At 40.0% G+C, this 17,648-nt stretch overlaps 2 protein-coding genes across 3 annotated transcripts in view; both read left to right on the top strand.

Moving 5' to 3' along the window:
* Nucleotides 1–2,681: 2,681 nt before the first annotated feature.
* Nucleotides 2,682–5,186, top strand: LOC104923942 (muscarinic acetylcholine receptor M3). The gene is made up of 4 exons (XM_027289434.1): nt 2,682–2,765; nt 3,892–4,187; nt 4,557–5,113; nt 5,173–5,186. Exons 1-4 carry the CDS (start codon nt 2,715–2,717, stop codon nt 5,184–5,186), a joined length of 918 nt encoding a protein of 305 aa, XP_027145235.1. The 5' UTR covers nt 2,682–2,714.
* Nucleotides 5,187–8,969: 3,783 nt separating this feature from the next.
* Nucleotides 8,970–17,648, top strand: part of LOC104923943 (formin-2) — a 29,848-nt gene continuing 21,169 nt past the window's right edge. Inside the window, exons 1-3 of one of the 2 annotated variants that reach the window (XM_027289706.1) lie at nt 8,970–11,789; nt 13,495–13,745; nt 14,897–15,001. In XM_027289706.1, coding sequence (XP_027145507.1) covers nt 10,102–11,789; nt 13,495–13,745; nt 14,897–15,001 — 2,044 coding nt within the window. In that variant the 5' untranslated portion in view covers nt 8,970–10,101. The remainder of the gene's footprint in view (nt 11,790–13,494; nt 13,746–14,896; nt 15,002–17,648) is intronic. The other variant, XM_027289707.1, reaches the window with a different exon arrangement.

Here is a 17,648-nt window from a genome sequence, read left to right on the forward strand (position 1 = left end):
ATATATAATATTTTACATTTTATATTGTAAAGGAATGAACAGTGTGAGGTAAAGTCTCAAACCTTTCTTTTCTCTAACACCATGCATCAGAGCTTAACGTACGAATTGAAGACATTTCTGTGGAGATGATGGTTCTGGCTTTAATTAGTACAGCCTGTAGTAGTGATGTCATCTATTCTTTACAGGCTATGCTAATCTATGCCAGAATCAGCAATGCAATGGAAGCTGAGGATTGAACTCTGTTGGAATGGTTTTCCAATTCGTCTAGCAGCATTTAGGCGCACACTGCACTGTGTTGTCACTGAGTCAGACACTGTGATGCTCCAGTGAATTATGTAAAAGTAGGGAATACCTTTAAGCTCATTAAGGTGCTGTGACTACACTTGTTTGTATGTAAATAGTTAGTCTGTATTTGTTCATGTGCAAAAACACTGCACAAATGAGAGACTTTCATCATTCATGACTGAACATCAAGCCAGTGTGGATAGCATCTGACCCTCTACCAAGTGCTGATAATGCTGTGAGCAGTGACAAATGGTGACACTGCAATAAATTAAAGGAGAGAACATGAAAAATAACAGCAAGATAAAGATTGAAGTTGGAACTGATAGAGTAAAATTCAAGCTCTAGATGTGAAATGTTAATAATGTTTAGGATCATTAAAATGTGTATTAAAAAAACTAACCAGTTTATTGCATGGATATGTAATAACATCTAATAACATCTAATCTAATAACATAAGTTCTACTCTGTTTCACATATCTACGAGATCCAAAGCAGAAAGTTGTTCAAAAAGTTCAAAGTGTGCCTTCAAATGTAACAGTAAAAGACCTCAAACAGACATCTGATGTGAAAGCTTTCCATCGTAGCCTGGTCCAAAATAAATGAGGTGAGACTGCATGAAAGGGAGCGTATATTAGAAAAAATGCCAAAGCTAAACTGCTTTTCAATCCATCTGCTGATTGTGACATGATGCCGTCTCAATTCTGTAGAAGTTGTCTTTTTGGATCGTCTGTATGCCCTCAGGACAGTGACACAACTCTCTACTCTATGCCCATAAATGGTAATGAATCTACAAATAAAGAAATATGTTGATCTTTAGTGGTCATACATTATTATCTGACTCTGTAGAGACTTCTAGGTTATTCAGTTTAATTTAATTTATATAGCACTAAATCATAACAGAAGTTATCTCATGACACTTTCCATACAGAGCAGGTCTAGACCATAGCTACTATTTATAATATTATTTACAGAGACCCAACAATACTATGTATCTAATTACTGTGCTTATGAAGTGTGACAGCCCTATCTTCTGACCTCGGTCACCATTATGATCATCATAGTGGTCAGAATAGTGCCTGCAACATACAACTGCTCCGTATCTCAAGGAGAGAAGCCAGTGTCCCACAACAATCTGAGATTCAACACTGTCCCTACAGTGAACTCAAGACATGCTTGACCTTGTGTTACCCCACTGTGACAATTCCCTCACAATTTCCTGCTTCACAGTCTTTTTTGCAGTTCCACTGCATGACCACAGAGTAACCATAACAACCATAATAACCATAATACTCCAGTAAAAAATATATTTGAAATGAACTTTCAGTTTGTCACTGTTTATGATCTATGAAGTGCTGTGATAGTCTGGACTAATAATGCACAGAATCAGATATTCTTGGTAAACTCTTTGTGACACAACATGAAACAAAAATACACATAAGAAGATACTAAGTGTTCCTCACAAACACCAACTGTAGCTCTGTAACTACATGTGCAATCCTGCGTTGTCTAATGGCAATACTACTAATCAATCCACTAATGTAGCAAAAATGTGATACATTCATTGTTGAGAACTTTTGTCAGGTTGTGCAATATAAGGTCGAACAAACTAAATGATGGGGTCATTATGTGTTTTAAGTAAACTGTTTCACAAGCAAATACTCGATATGAAGTAAACACTTAACAGGCCAGTAGACTCTGTGCTTCTCTGTGGTCTGCTCTCTTTCCTCCTGCCAACTCAGTTCAAGTGCTGTAAACAGGGGAGTCTTAAGTGTTCTTTGCTGGACACTGTGGCTAATATTGAAATGCTCTTATCAACCCATTTGCTTACAGTTCTGTATCACTGGTGTAGCTATGTCACCAAGTTCATTATATTTGATTGTGTGATCCTTTTTTCTTCCAGATGTCCATTGGTCATCATGAACCAGACGTCCAGCTCTAATTTTGTCCACTTCCTGATCAACAGTTCTCCTGGTATGAGAGATCTGCCTAATACCACCATCAATACTGAGAACGCCACACTGTGGTCAGCACATTATAAAGTTCTGTGCATATTTTGAATTATCTTTGTAAAAGATTAAACACTAACACCAAGTAAAGCTTTTGAAATTATTTAAATTGATTTAAGCCAAACGTCAATGAGGTGAGAATTATGTGGAATTGCATGAAATTCTCATGAATAGTAACTGCAGACCCGCCAAATCTGTAATTAAATTTCATGCAGCTTTCTACAAAGTTCATAAGATACCTGATCTATGATTTGGTGCATTGAATTGTGTCTTTTTTAAAATGTTTCTTTCTCCAAATCTTCAGGTGGCTCTTACCAGGAGCCAATGTTATCTGAAGGTGTTGGGGGGTGGCTGCAGTTTAATGTCAATCATGATTCAAGGCAAGGAGGAAACTTCACTGATTCACCAGTTAACAGGACATTAATGCTGCCAGCAGATGACTTTGACCCATTAGGAGGACATACTATGTGGCAGGTAACAATCAGCTATAATTTAACCCCAAATTAACATTTCAACAGTTTTAGTTCTTTGGTGACACTTTAGCACTGAATAAGTCATCAACAACCATAGTTAACTGACATGTTTTTACATGTATAAAATATTAGTAACTGATACCTCATAGGGCTTACTAATATAGTTTTTGCCACTTAAATATGCAGATGTGAGACATGTATACTACAGGTTGAGAGCTGGCAGGGTAGCTTTGTGGGCTCACTCTGTAGATTCCAAGGCATCAGTAGCAAAGAATTTGAACTGCCAGAGAAACATTCAGCTATGCTCTTCACATGGCTGTTTCAAAGCTCCATGGAATTTATGCCTCATTTGAACCAGTGGCTTATAGTTTGTGTTCCAAGATAAACTTTTTCGATGGAAAGTTATGATACTTGTCTAAATTATTAATGACTTGAAATTTGAGTCAACCATCAAATCATCTTCATTTAAAAAACCTTTTGTTCAATAAAGTAAATATGACTGTAGTTGTTTAATGGCCAGTTAAGTTGGAGTAGGAGTATTATCTGTATAAAAGTCAGATTTCGTGTGAGTGGCAGAAATTACTTACTTTTTTATTGTTTAATGATGAACAGAAGATGACCTAGAATAGACCCTTGTGGGACACCTATAATAACCTTTACAGCACTCAATTTGTAACTTAGGCAGTCAGATAAATAATTTAATTCAATCTTCATTTAAATTTCTAACAGTAATCACTGTGCTCTGACTTGGTTTAAATCATTTATTTATATTAGAGGCCTGCTATTTTCCTATGCGTAATAGTTTTCCTTTATTGATACGAATCATTTCACCTAAATTCCAAAAAGCATATATTTCCACTCTTTATTTAATTGCATTCACTGCTCAATGGCGTTTTCAGTTTCAAGAAAAACACAAGAAACAAGATATGTCATATGGCCCAGACATCCACATTTTTGCACAGCCCAGTCTTTTAAGCAATAACACTGTTTACACTTGAGTTTCAGAACACAAACAGTAAACTAGGATTAGGTTCTGAGACTTTGAGTCATTATAGTAAAATCAGTAAGTGTATCTTACACATTGAAATGCACTTAACCACCTTCTTTGGTTCTTTCTGTGCTTTTAGGTCATCATAATTGTCTTCCTCACTGGATCACTTTCTCTTGTCACTGTTGTTGGAAACATCCTTGTGTTGGTGTCATTCAAGATCAATAAGGCACTGAAGACAGTGAATAACTACTACCTGCTTAGCCTAGCATTTGCTGACCTGATAATTGGCACACTGTCAATGAACTTGTATACCACCTACTTTATCATGAACCAGTGGGCTCTGGGGCCAGTGGTCTGTGACTTGTGGCTTGCAATAGACTACGTGGCCAGTAACGCCTCAGTTATGAACCTCCTTGTCATCAGCTTTGACAGGTAACACAACATGATTTATTGTAATTTTTCTGGATAACCACCTACCACCTACATATACTATTGGTTCTACCCTCATGATTCTACATAACATAGGACACCTGCAGATGCTGATGTGTACTAGATGATTAGTTTGTAACAAGTGTTTCTTTTGAATGGGTTAAGTATGCAAATACATTTCCGTGTAACATGATGGTGTCATGTTGAGAGCCATGGGAAATCAAGCACATCTAAAGCCCCTTGTGTAAAAATCTTTAACAAAAATAAACTGTCCATGGTACTAATACCAAAGACAATGTTGTAGATAGCAATGCACAGCACAATAACTTTAATAATTTATACAGTTGCCTTCTTTCTTTATGTGCCTATCAGGTATTTCTCTGTGACCAGACCTTTGACCTATCGGGCCAAGCGTACAACCAAACGGGCCATGACCATGATTGGATTAGCCTGGTCCATCTCTTTCATTCTCTGGGCTCCAGCCATCTTGTTCTGGCAGTACATTGAGGGTAGGCGGACAGTCCCTTCTGATCAGTGCTACATCCAGTTCCTGACTGAGCCCATCATTACATTCTGCACTGCTATTGCCGCATTCTACTTGCCAGTAACTATTATGGCCATACTATTTTGGAAGATTTATAAGGAAACAGAGAAGCGCGCTAAAGATGTGCAAGGTCTCAAGGGATCTGGGTCAGGCAATAGCAACAGCCAGACTCACAATCAAGGGAGTGCTAGTGGAAGAGCTTGTGAAGCTGTGACTATCAACCAAAGAGATTCACCAGCCATACTTAGCTCTCAAAGTTGCAGCAGCTATGAATTAAATCAGCTAGCTTCAGAGAAAAACAAAGACAATGCTGGGATACCAGGAGGAAAGGCAAGTAGAGGGAAATGTGGCACATTTTGCTTCCAATTTTCAACACTGTTGCCAGGTCATCATGCATCCAAGAGGTCCGTCAACACTACAACAACTACGTTGGGCGAGGCAAAGGAGAGCAGCTCTGATAGCTTTAACAACAATGAAGCTAGTGCCCCTGGGAATCAGGCAGGGTTGTTGGAGGAAGCTGACGATGCAACTCCACCAAAGCCTCCAACAGGTTGGGTATAAATTATATAACAAGTTGCCTTGTATGCATAATCGATCTAATCTAATCTAATCTATCTATCTATCTATCTATCTATCTATCTATCTATCTATCTATCTATCTATCTATCTATCTATCTATCTATCTATCTATCTATCTATCTATCTAGATGGTAAGAAATCTACAAAGAAAATCAGGGATGAACAACAATCGTCTATCAGAAGTCCAGAAGGGTCACAATCAAACCCTGTAACCTCATTACGTGCTGACCAATCCCCTCCAACCTTTACCATGAAAGATGCAGCAATAGCGAAACGCTTTGCATCTAAGGCCAAGACAGAGATCAGCAAGCGCGCAAATGAAAAAAAGGCGAATGAGAAGAAAGCAGCACGGACACTGAGCGCCATCCTGTTTGCCTTTGTTATGACATGGTTACCGTACAACATCATGGTGTTGGTCAACACTTTTTGTCAGGTCTGTATTCCAGAAACTCTATGGGCACTGGGCTACTGGTTGTGTTATGTTAACAGCACCGTCAATCCCATGTGCTATGCCCTGTGTAACAAGACCTTCCGGACAACATTTAGGGATATTTTGATGTGCCAGTGGAATCATAGGAAGAAAAAAACTCATTTTCATCAGGGGAAGGCTGTGACTTTCAGGAAAAAAGACCCAGTGTAGAGAGGCTAATTACTGGATGGATCTGTGTATAAACATACATTTTTCATGGTCTATATTTAGAGGTGGAATGCCGTATAAAAACCTCAAATTTACGCAGAAGATCCTGAACTGAATTTAAAAGACAAAACTAATTCTAGTCTTTCAGGAAGTTTTGCCAAGCTAGAGGAGCTAAAGAGTAGTCTTTCCATTGACATCTTGACACCTACCGACCATATATGTATTTACTATTCATGGTCCTAGAACACAACTGCTAATAATTTGGGGACCCCTAAAAACACAGTTTCCAGTAGTCAGTAAGTATTAAGTAGTATTATTAGTAGTATTAAGTCAGTATTAAGGATTTGATAGCAAGTTTAGCTTCCATTGAGATATTGCTTCCCTATCAAATATCATCATCAATTATGATGGTACAGCTTATTTGTTGAAACTGTTCTGAGAGGTGTCCATTAATCTTTATTGTGCTTTGGCTGAATTGTTTTGTGTTCTTTTGAGAGGTGTTTCTAATATTTACATAATCATCACTGATATAAATAAATGCATTAATATTCATTTTCTGCATTAGTTTTAGCTAGGTCTGCCAAATAAACCAGCAACTACAACATAAACATCTATAACATAAAAATACTCTGAATATCATTATTGAATATCTCCACCATAGGTTAGTTTAGTCTTAGTTGTGACCTTCAGTGCTGTAAACCATTAATGAGGACATTGTAGATTGCTGTTGCCGTTGTACCTTTGTTGAATATGGTGATCGTCATTATTATTCAGTTTTATAGTATCTGAATGAAGTTACTTACAGGGATGTATTGTCAACTGAAAAACTGTCTCTTATCATATCTGTAGATCTGTGTAAATACTGTAGAATTGGATAGTAATGGAATTGGAAATAATTCAACAGTGTCATGAGGGGTGCAAGTTGCCGGTGGAAAGGGAGAAAATTTGGACGTGTCATCTAACCACAATTTATAATATAGCGCACTGCAGGGGGCTTACATAGACACAGTACCCCGTTCAATACGACACAAAAATTAACATACTTTACATGAAATGATGTGTGTGTATGTGTGTTTATGAGTTCATTTCCATTGTGTTCGTGTTATCTATAAGCAGCACATCCAGAAATGCTTTTATCAAGACTGCATGATGGTCTTTTTATGAATACATTTAGTTATTTTCCTGTGTGAATGTATTGCATACTCAAAGCACCGTTGGATTTATTATGTAGTTTTCTAAGAGACGTGGTTTTGTCCAGTGCACATCATGATGGTCAACTTCAAATCAATTATGACTAAGCATTAACTAAACAGTTATAAACAAGATTTATTCTGGGAAAGTTGTGTTCCGGGTGAATGATCAGACTAAATAAATCATTTTTTCTTATCCAAATCCAAACTGTGCTCTCCCTCTATGTGTATCCTGTATCCTTTAAAGCAGCCCTGAATGTTTCATATAGCCTTGTTATTATATAATAGTTTGTTGAAAATGTTATATTCAGAGAGAGAAAGTCTTGTGCAATCAAGAAACCACAAGTGAAATAAAGCCCTTTCAGCTTTGTTGTTCTGTTGAGATTTCCTGCACCGATGATTAAGGCCCTCTGCTAATAGAGTCACGCTACTTCACTGACCAAAAGGTGGCGGTACAGTGCTAAGATAAGCCACAATGCACCAACAACGACACCAAAGAAGAATGGTAGCTAGTAAATATGGATGTAAATAACAAAAGGTTGAAAATGCTTAAAAAATCTGCTTCGCAAATATTTTATGAGGAAAACACACTGGACATGTTTGTTCAGGTTAAAGGATACACACAATGCATTTTGGTGAGTAACAGTGAATGACATGACTATAGTTTGGGCACCTTTAATGAATGTGTCCAACCTCACTCTGTACAAAACCTGCATATTTGCTTTGATGTTCACATGTATAATGAGTTGAAGAGCAATAAAATGAAATGTTTGTGTCTGAACATATAAATCCATGATTACTGAAAGTATTAAAGTATGAAGTAAAGAAACAAACATTCTGGCCTGTTGTGTTACACTATTGCAACTCTGGCTCAGTGTGTTGTAGTAATAATGGTGAAACAGTGCCACCAAGTGGCTGCTAAAATGTTAGTTGATTTTATTTTATGGTTCGACTTGTTGCTGTACATGACTTTCATGTCATATACAGTACCATCAAGATTCTAGAGGGAATTGAAGCTTTTTGTTTGTATTCAACGACAATATATATTTTTTTCTTGTTTCTACAAAAAAGAGCAGTAAGAACAACACAAGAAATATTGTTTTATCATGATCAAACATTTCCATCTACTTTGCAATACGAAAGTTGAGTCAATGTAAGTATATACTATCTGTCTAATTAAGTATCTACCAGCGATGAAATGACATAGAAAAATTACACTTTTACACAGTTTAGGTTCTTAAATTCTACGCTCTCTGGGTCTGTCCTCATACTTTCTTGATACTCTATATGCAGCATGCTGAACTTTGATTTTTCCATGTTGGATGTTGACCGTATTGTCATTATCAATTACAGCCAATTGGGCAATTTTGATCTTTGGGTTACATTTAGTATTATTCAGATTTGATCATTCCACACAGATATTTGAATGTACTCACAACTTAAGTGGTGCTTAAGTGCTTAAATTACTTAATTGTTTTGTTCTATTTTGAAAGAAGGTCTTAAAAGTAGTAATATTTCAGAAGAGGGAGAGGCAAATTGGATTTATACCCACAATTCTGTTGTCTAAGTTATTATCATATTCATTACAAAGTGTTTGCATGGAACTGATCACTTATCAGATTTTACTCACAACCTTTGAACCAAAATTGGCATATAGTGCCACTGAAATGAAATCTGGAGTGTTATACAGTAATATTAATGATTCTGGATGTCAAGAGTTTCTATATTTGTGATAGCAATGTGTTTTTGTTACACTTTAACACTAATGAAAACTGGGAATGGGGTATGAACATTTCTTGTGAATAGGATAGTTATGTTAACAACTGTCACCCCTCTGTTCCCTTGTGTCTCAGCTATTATTTCATCTGGAGGCAACTAGCAACTAGAAAATAATAAATGACGGAACCTTTGCATACAAAACATTAACTTCAAATTGAGCTGAAAACTAGTTTAAACTGATTTACCATGACATTAATCGAGCAGGCATGGAAAAGTAATCCATAAAGTGCTCAAAGAAATTGGGAAACTTGAAGATCTACATTTCCGTGACAACTGGGCAAACCCCCTCTGCTGATGAAGATCATGTGATTTGATCGAAATCTCCAGAACAGCTACTGAGGGGAGCTTGTGGTGAGATTGTTTTTTTTTAAATTTATCTTAAAAGTAGATAGGCTAGTGTTTTTCAATAGAAATTAGAATGAAAAATCTGTGAACATTGAGCGTTAAATACTTAAAACTCTTGTTGAAGGACCTATTTTGTAAAGAATCAAATGTCTCACCTATCGTTCTGTGTGAAGAAAAAGTATTTGTGTGTATTGAACCTTTTTGGGCTTTCGAGAGCCAATATCCTGCAGTGACGGAAAGCTGCATAAGAGGTCCCTTTATCAGAGCCAAGCCCACACTTAGCAGTATGGGTAATGTAGGCAGCTCTGCACAGGATAGTCTACATTTCTATCCCCACCGCCAGTCCCGGCATCTTTATTCCTCTCAGGTCTTTTTAGTCTTTTTTTCCAGCAGCCTTGGCTCTGTGTCCCCATCCCAGTTGCTCTCCATCTCTCTCAGTCTGCCTCCCTGTCAGATCTCCACTGAGAATGCAGTGCCTGCGTCAGTCCTTTCAGCAGATGGAGAAGAGGAGGAGGAGGGGGAGGGTAAGACAGGAAGAAAAGGGGGAGGAGAAAACAGGCGCTGTATCCCTCTCTTGCATCAGCGTCAACATCACTGCCACGCCAGCTTTCGTCACCGGAAAACAACGAGGAAGATCATCACACAACAGAGCTGAAAAAAAGAAACACCATCAGCAGCCGCTCCTCCTCCTCCTCCACCACCAGACGTGCATCCACAGATTAGGCAGAAAACGGTTCTACCTTCCCCGTGCACAGGCATCTTAAAGCTCCCCCAGGCAGGAGGAGCTCTCCCAGACATGACCTGAGAGGAGAGGCAGGAAGCCATCAGACGCTCTCCATCAACATGGGCAACCAAGAGGCTAAGCAAAGAAAAGCTGCAGCAGCATCGGGTAATGGAAGCTACCCTTCACTGGATGAAGGATGGAGAGAGGGAGGAGGGGACACAGCAAAAAAGGGAGGAAAGAAACAGGGTAAGCATGGAGGTAAAGGAGCAGGCAGCAGTGGAGGAGGAGGAGGAGGAGGAGGAGGGGGGATGCATGGCACAGCACCAGGAAAAAAGAAAAACAAATCTGAGTCCAAGTCCTCTGTCTTCTCTATCCGGAAGAGAAAGGGTAACCTGAAAGGGAAAGGAGACATATGTTCGTCAGTAACAGGCTCAAAGGAGGACGTTTTAGCATCTCAACATGACGAACTGGACAGCACAAAAACACCTGAAATGTCTGCAGATGAGCTCGGACAGTCAGACACAGAGGCTGCTTTCCCTGAAAAGAAAAAGAAAGTGGAGCAAGGGAAGAAGGAAGTACATGGAGGAGAGAAGAAGCAGGAGATGCAACGAAAAGCCTCGACAGCAGCAACATCTCCCACAGAGGATGGAGGGCAAAAAGGGGGGAGCTCGGGGTCGGACACAGATATCTACAGCTTCCACTCAGCAGCTGACCATGAGGATTTGCTAGCAGACATCCAGCTCGCTATAAGGCTCCAGCACCAGCAGCATGGGGGGGTTACCTCAATTGTGGAAGCACAGAACGGGGGAGAAAAGGATTTGAGCTGGGCAGGAGGAGAGGGGAGGAGGAAGCAGAGTAATGGGGTACTTAAATTAAGTCCTCCGGAGGTAGTTGACCTGACCCCAGAGTTAGAACTGGGCTCTGATGCCCTGTCATTCCTAGAGACAGGACCTCTATCTGACTCTGTCAAACACATGGACCCACCACCAACACTACACATCCCCTTCCACACAGAGGTGCATGAGAGGAGGGAGGAGGAGGAGAAGGAGAAGGAGGAGGTGGAGCATCTGCAGCTAAATGGGAAGGGGCAGAGGGAGAGGGAGAGGGAGAGAGAAGCCCCTCTTTGTGCTGCCACAGGCACAAAAGACCAGCATGCTTGGCTGCAGCAGCCCCCTCATACAACCGTCACCATAGCTACTGCTGGGGGGGTAGCAGTCAGCCCGGTTACCATGACAACCGGTGGTAACAGCTTCCCTGATCTCACATTTGACAGTAATGGGGAAGCCCCAGGGGAGAAGGAAGAAGCAAGAGCTGAAACCCAGCAGGAGGATGAGAGGGAGCCCGAGGTGGATGTGGATCTGAGTCCAGAGCCCGCAGACAGCCACAACAAAAGTCCCGAACCCACTGAAGGACTGAGCTCAGGGAACGTGTTTGAAGAAGGTGAGGGTCAGATGGGCTCGGGTACCAGCGCAGATTCCCTTGAGGACTGCCTGAGTGCTGGATCTGAATCTAACCACTCTGCTGCTACAGCCAGCACCAGTGCCTCCCCCTCCCATCAGCAGTGCAGGAGGAGCAGTGTGTGCTTCACCCCGCTGCCTCCCCAGGAGAGCCCCACGCTGGCCAAACGACTCCTCAGGTCCAACCACTCATCCACCTCTTCCAGTCCCATGGTGAAACCCTACCCTCCCATCTTCCCCTCCTACATCAAGACCACCACCAGACAGCTCAGCTCCCCAGGACAGTCCCCAGCCCTATCCCCCTCCCACAGCCCCCTGTCCCCGCGCAGAGCCCACCATCATCTCCACAGGTATCTGTGGTGTTACATGTTAATTATAATTTTAGAACGTTTGTTTTACATTTGACATGACGGTATGCTTCCTGGTTTTAACTGTCATTAGGTAATGCAAATCAGGGTTGCAGATAAAGTGTTCATTTGTTAGATCATTAAAGGATCACTCAAGTTTAGAAAAATTTGGGCTTTTATTTAAATCATATTGGGCATCATTTCTGTTGTTAAATGCTCACAGTGTTGAGGTCTGAGAATGTGTTGTGTTGCTAGTCAGAGAGGGCAAGAAGCATGAGGCGTGTGATGATCAGACAGGTTGTAAACAAACCCACAGGTTAGTCAAACTCCACACACACCAGCTTCCTTAATAATGAGGGATTGTCAGCAACATTTTAGGTGAATTTGGGGTTTTCCCTCCAAATAAAGTGATTGAGATAATCTGGTAGCAAAGATGCATGTTTCCAGATCTCAGCAATTACGATTGAGTGGGTATAATGCTATTTATTACTGACAGAAATAATGCCCAAAGCTATGAAAATAAAACCAAAATGTAATAAACTGCAACTGATCATTCACTAATCAGTGCATTCCAATTTCACACTCAACATATGCAGTTAAAAAAAAGCACTGCCAGTTTTACCATCCAAATGGACAAAAGCAGGTCATATTTTTTGGTCCATCAGTTTCACTGCTACTGACAGATCGGCTGTAGCTAGTTAGCTACATAACATTAGCTTTAGTGACTTGAAAGCTCAATCACTGTCTGGCTTATCTGGAAATCAGAATCCTGTCAAAGGGTCTTAAATATGTTTTTGATCATCCATGGAAAGCTATGTTATTTAAGTTAGTTACTCTGTATATTATACAGTACTGTGAGAAAACATTCACCATTGAGAAGTATATTATAAAGCAACAGAGAAATCTGATATGCTTTATTGTCAATATTCTGAAGCAGTGTTTCACACTTGAGGAATCAATTGGTCATGGCAAATCTGATCAAATACTCAGATATGATATAGTGCCAATTGGGACCAGTGTTACACTGGTTTTCAGGCAACAGGTGATCAGTGCTTTTTCTAATATCATCTGTAACCCAACAAAACATTGCATGTAAACAAACTCACTGTTTAACTTTTTGGAAGGTGTTTTAAAGACAGGGGGCATGCTCTGAGAAATGAAAGCAGTAATGTCACATATTTTGTCTGCAAAGGTAATTATAGTTCATCCATCTACTGCAGGCATTTCTCCAAAGCATGTGATGTTTCAGATTACAACTCCTGTTTTTTTTTCTAAATCCAGACCACCATTTGTTTTTTTACAAATCTCTATAAAGTATTAAAGTAAACTTCCAAGGACAGAACATCACTGTGATATGCATTCATCGAGCAGGATGTCTGAGCTTGTTCTTTTCCACACGTTGTATGAAAATGCAATGCAGACTTTTCAAACCCCTTCCAGTTGCATTAATAAGCAATAAAAACAATGATGTTTCCTAAACGTTGCTTTTCATACATGTGTAAATTCAAACTATTGGCTGCCAGAAAGATACAAAAACAAAAACATCACATTTGAAACATCACAGCATCCTTTGAAAAATAGTCTGCATTAAAAGTACATGGTTAATGCACAAACACTGGTTTAGATCATTGTAGTATGACCTATGTTAGTATTTGTATGTATGATCTACTTTCAAAGTGAAGCTAACTAAAAATGTGAATGCTGACAGAACGATGGCTGAGGGTCACCAAGTCCGTAGGCAGCGCTCTCGAAGCCTTGCTGGGCCTCTCAGTCGATCGGCCGACTGGACGGAGGAGCTCGAGAGGAGGATGAGGAGCCGAGAGGAGGATGGAGGAGGCTCTGGAGGTTCGGGAGAGTATCTGATGGGATACAGAGGAGGAGGCAGCCAGCCCATCTGTGGAACCAGAAGATCCTCCTGTGGACAGATGTCTACCTGTGGCTTTCAGGACGTCTTCACAGGTCGGTACAGAACAGTCTCAACAGTCTCAAATTACAACAAGTGAGCATTAATGGCTCTGACCTGATTCTGAATCTTGAGGTGAGCAGCTAGAAGACAACACCAGTGGCCTCTGGCAGAATGTATACAAAGTATAGTCTCAGCTATGCCACCTCAATAGTTTTGGAGAAGTTGAATAATCTCCTGTAGATAAAATGTGTGCTTAGAGTAAGCTTGGTCAGTGAAAACAGTTAAATGAGGTCAATAAAAGATCGATACATGGCAGGCGTGACTCTGTCCACATTAAAAGCATTTAGTTAATTCTCTAAAAATAGATGTTGTTGAGCTTTGGCATACTGTAGCATTTGTGTTCAGCAGTTTGTCATCAATAAATGCATGAAGGTATTTTTAGCTAGAGATGAGTTCAGTCTTTTTTCATTGATCTTTGTCTGTCTTGTCTGTCTGAACCAGGATTTACAGAAATCAACGACTCGGTGAGCTTACACATTTGTATTTCTGAATGAAAGCATTCAATTCAGGTGATTCTGATCTTTTATGCCAGGGCTACAAGGTTGAAACAGATTGTCCTTTGGCGTCAGAAGAGGGGACGTATTTATATTCACATGAGAAACCAGATTACTGTATATAACCACGGAAGGAGAGATTCAAAGAACACATGAACTGAATGGTCTGTTACTCTAAAATTCCAGTTGATCTGTAATCAGATAGCTCTATCACTCTATCATACTGTTGTCACAGGATACATTATTCAGAAGTGAGATGATTTCTGGAAAACTTCACAGATTTTGTGTTTCCATGTGTTTGGGAGTACTTCTGTAAAAGTTGTATAGAATCTATAATGTCTCAAGAGGGAGTTGTGTCAAGTCTGATAACTGATGTCACCAGGCTGCTACTCATCTCTGCTTGTGGCTTGAGGCTTTGAGGCATATCTAAATCTCAAACAAAGTGATGACTTTTGAGTTGCATCATGGATAATGTATTATACACCAGGTTTTGTCAAGGAAGAAGAATGTGTGGACTAAAAAAAGTCAATTGTTAGTTATACTTCATTGCCATGATAAATCACTGTTATATATAAGAAGCCAGGCCACAAAAACAAAAAAAGACTGTGGAAACAATGCATCCATTATCTGTAACTGCTTATCCTCACTAGGGTCGCAGGGAGGCTGGAGCCTATCCCAGCTGACAATGACCTGTAAGTGCATGTTTTTGGACAGTGGGAGGAACCCAGAGAGACCTTCAAACTCCACACAGAAAGGTTCGAACCAGGAACCTTCTTGCTATGAGTCGACAGTGCTGACCATTGCACCATCATGCCGCCCGCAGTAACTTTTATATATAAAAATATTTGTTCTTAAGGTGGGCGGCAGTAGTATATCACAGCATGGTTATGCCACATTTGAGTCAAAAAATTTTGCATTTGCAAGAACAATACTTAAGATATTATTATAATTATAAGAATTCTAATTATCAATTGAAGTCCCTGTAAAGGAAGTATAAATGTGTGTTCTGAGTTTGTCAGACCAAAGAAGAAATGTAATAATTTGTTATTAACTACCCAGACAAATTTGAATGATTAAAAATATCATCAAGTTTATGAAATTAGATGTCAAAATCAGGTAAAAAGGAATTCTCAGCTCCAGGACTGTGGGGGCGTGTCCGCTGAATGTGCTGAAGCCACGCCTGCTTGTGGGCGCAGTCAAGCAGCCATTTTGAAGCGACTGAAACGTGTCAGATGAGTTCAGAAAATGACATGACTAACTTTGAAACACTCTGAGTGAGATGAATTAATCTCTATCTCTCTGCTCAGGGTGGCCTCAGCGTGTCAGACTTTAACTGCCCCTTCGTTTGTTTCTATCTGCAGGATATCTCTTGTTTTTCTGTCACTTTGTATTGAGTGTTTTCATCAGACTGAAGGTGATGATTGAATGGTTATATGAGGTGCCTTAACTAAAAGCTGTTTCCTCACTGAGCCAAGAACCCAGCGGCTGTGGCTCGGAGGTAGAGCCACCAATCAGATGATTGGCAGTTCGATCCCCGGCTCAGTCTGCATGTCGTGACCTTGGGCAGGATACTGAACCCCAAATTGCTCCTGAAGGCTGTGCCATCACTGTGTGAATGTGTATGAATGGTTAGCTCCTCAAACTGATGAGCAGTTGGCACCTTGCATGGCAGCCAATGCCATCAGAGTATGAATGTGTGTGAATGGGTGAATGAGATATGTACTGTAAAAGCACTGAGTTGTCAGAAGACTAGAAAGGTGCTATATAAGTACAGTTCATTTACATATCCTGCTCTCTGCTGGACTGTTACAGTGCGCAACCATTGTTTCTGCTTCTCACAGCAGTATGTTTTATGGTATGTTGAATATTATGTCTCTGTTCCATGAAGTACATGATGTGCTGTGATGTGCTATTGCACTGTTACACATTGGTGAGGTATGTATGTGTTTGTGCTTGTGGGTAGCGTTACGTCTATGGTAGCAAAAGTCTCAGAGAGGCCTTAAAAACAAAACATTAGTTACATAATAGCTCCAGGTTTAGTCTGTAGGGTCCGCCCCACGCTTCACTGCGAATCCCTCTAAGCTGTGGGCCACACTGGTTCCTTCAACTATTTTTGAGCCAACTGTTCACTTTCAGTCCAACTTATACCCAAGGTGAGACTCTTTTAAGTCTCTTATGTATGAGATATTCATCAACTCCTGTGGGAAATATCTGTCTCTAGGAATGAATGCTTTGCTTTTATGTTTGTAGACTCTATAAGATTATTTTTTGTTAGCTCCTTAAAAACCCTGAAAAGAGAAAGATAGCTGTTTTTTTCCTTCCAAAGGTCTGAAGTCTTCTGAAAATAAGTTGCTAGAATCCAAAAGTGAGGCAGCCTACCTGAAGCTGGATGTTTTCCTCTTTGAGGTGGTTGGATCTCCAATTTCCTCTGTGACCCTTTGCAGCATCTCTTCCATCTCTATTTAAACTATCACAGAGTTTAAACAGCTCGTTTCTGAACTGTATCACTCTTTCTGAGAGCTCTTTCCTTTCTCTTTCTGGTTCTTTCTGCCAGCTGCTTTCTCAAGTCCATGTTCATGTGAGTATTAGTCTGAGCCTGGCCATGCTGATCTGCTTGTCCTTTTCATTGAGGAGCTTTTTAAAGTGGCTGAATTCTGCTCACCGCCTCTCTTTTTTGCTCTTCAACACACTCTTTCCATTCGCCAACAGAAGCTTGTCCTCTCCCTTTCCTCTTTCTGAGTGTAGAGAATCTGATGAAGTGAGGTGATTTACTCATCTCTCTTTTTCTTATCCTCTTCTGCACTTTTTAATCAACCCTCTGCAGGCAACTAGCAGCATCATATCTTTTCTCCAGAGCAGAAGAGAACTGATGTCTACGTCCATCCTCTTCTGTATGTCCTTCTTTTCATCCAGAAGCTGCTGTCACATCTCCAACATTCCATCTCCTTCCGGACCATGATCTTTCTATTCATTCCCCTGCTAAACTGGTGTGCAGACTGAGCAAAGAGATATCCTATTCATATCACAGAGTAGTAAATCTGTTAAGCCTATTTTTCTTTACATGAGAACAGTGTTCTGGTTTGAATGCTAAGTCCAAATCAGTCTGAATCCTTTATTTATCATATATGAATACAAACACTGTATATCTGACATACAGTGTGTCTCCTGGTTTGGCGATGGTATTGAAAATGATCCAAGATCAAATAAATGAACATAGATTTTCGAACATATATCTGACATATATCTGATTTTCTGGGTTCTTGGCTCAGTGAACTTAGTTATGTAGACAGAATAGATTTGTCAATTATTACATCATTATTACATTACAACAGGCCAAACATTCCTCTGGGCTGTCAATCATTAAGCTGAAAGACCTGGATCAGATTGGATGATCATAATTGT

Source organism: Larimichthys crocea, chromosome XVI (genome assembly GCF_000972845.2).
Source record: "Larimichthys crocea isolate SSNF chromosome XVI, L_crocea_2.0, whole genome shotgun sequence".
Classification (NCBI taxonomy): domain Eukaryota; kingdom Metazoa; phylum Chordata; class Actinopteri; family Sciaenidae; genus Larimichthys; species Larimichthys crocea.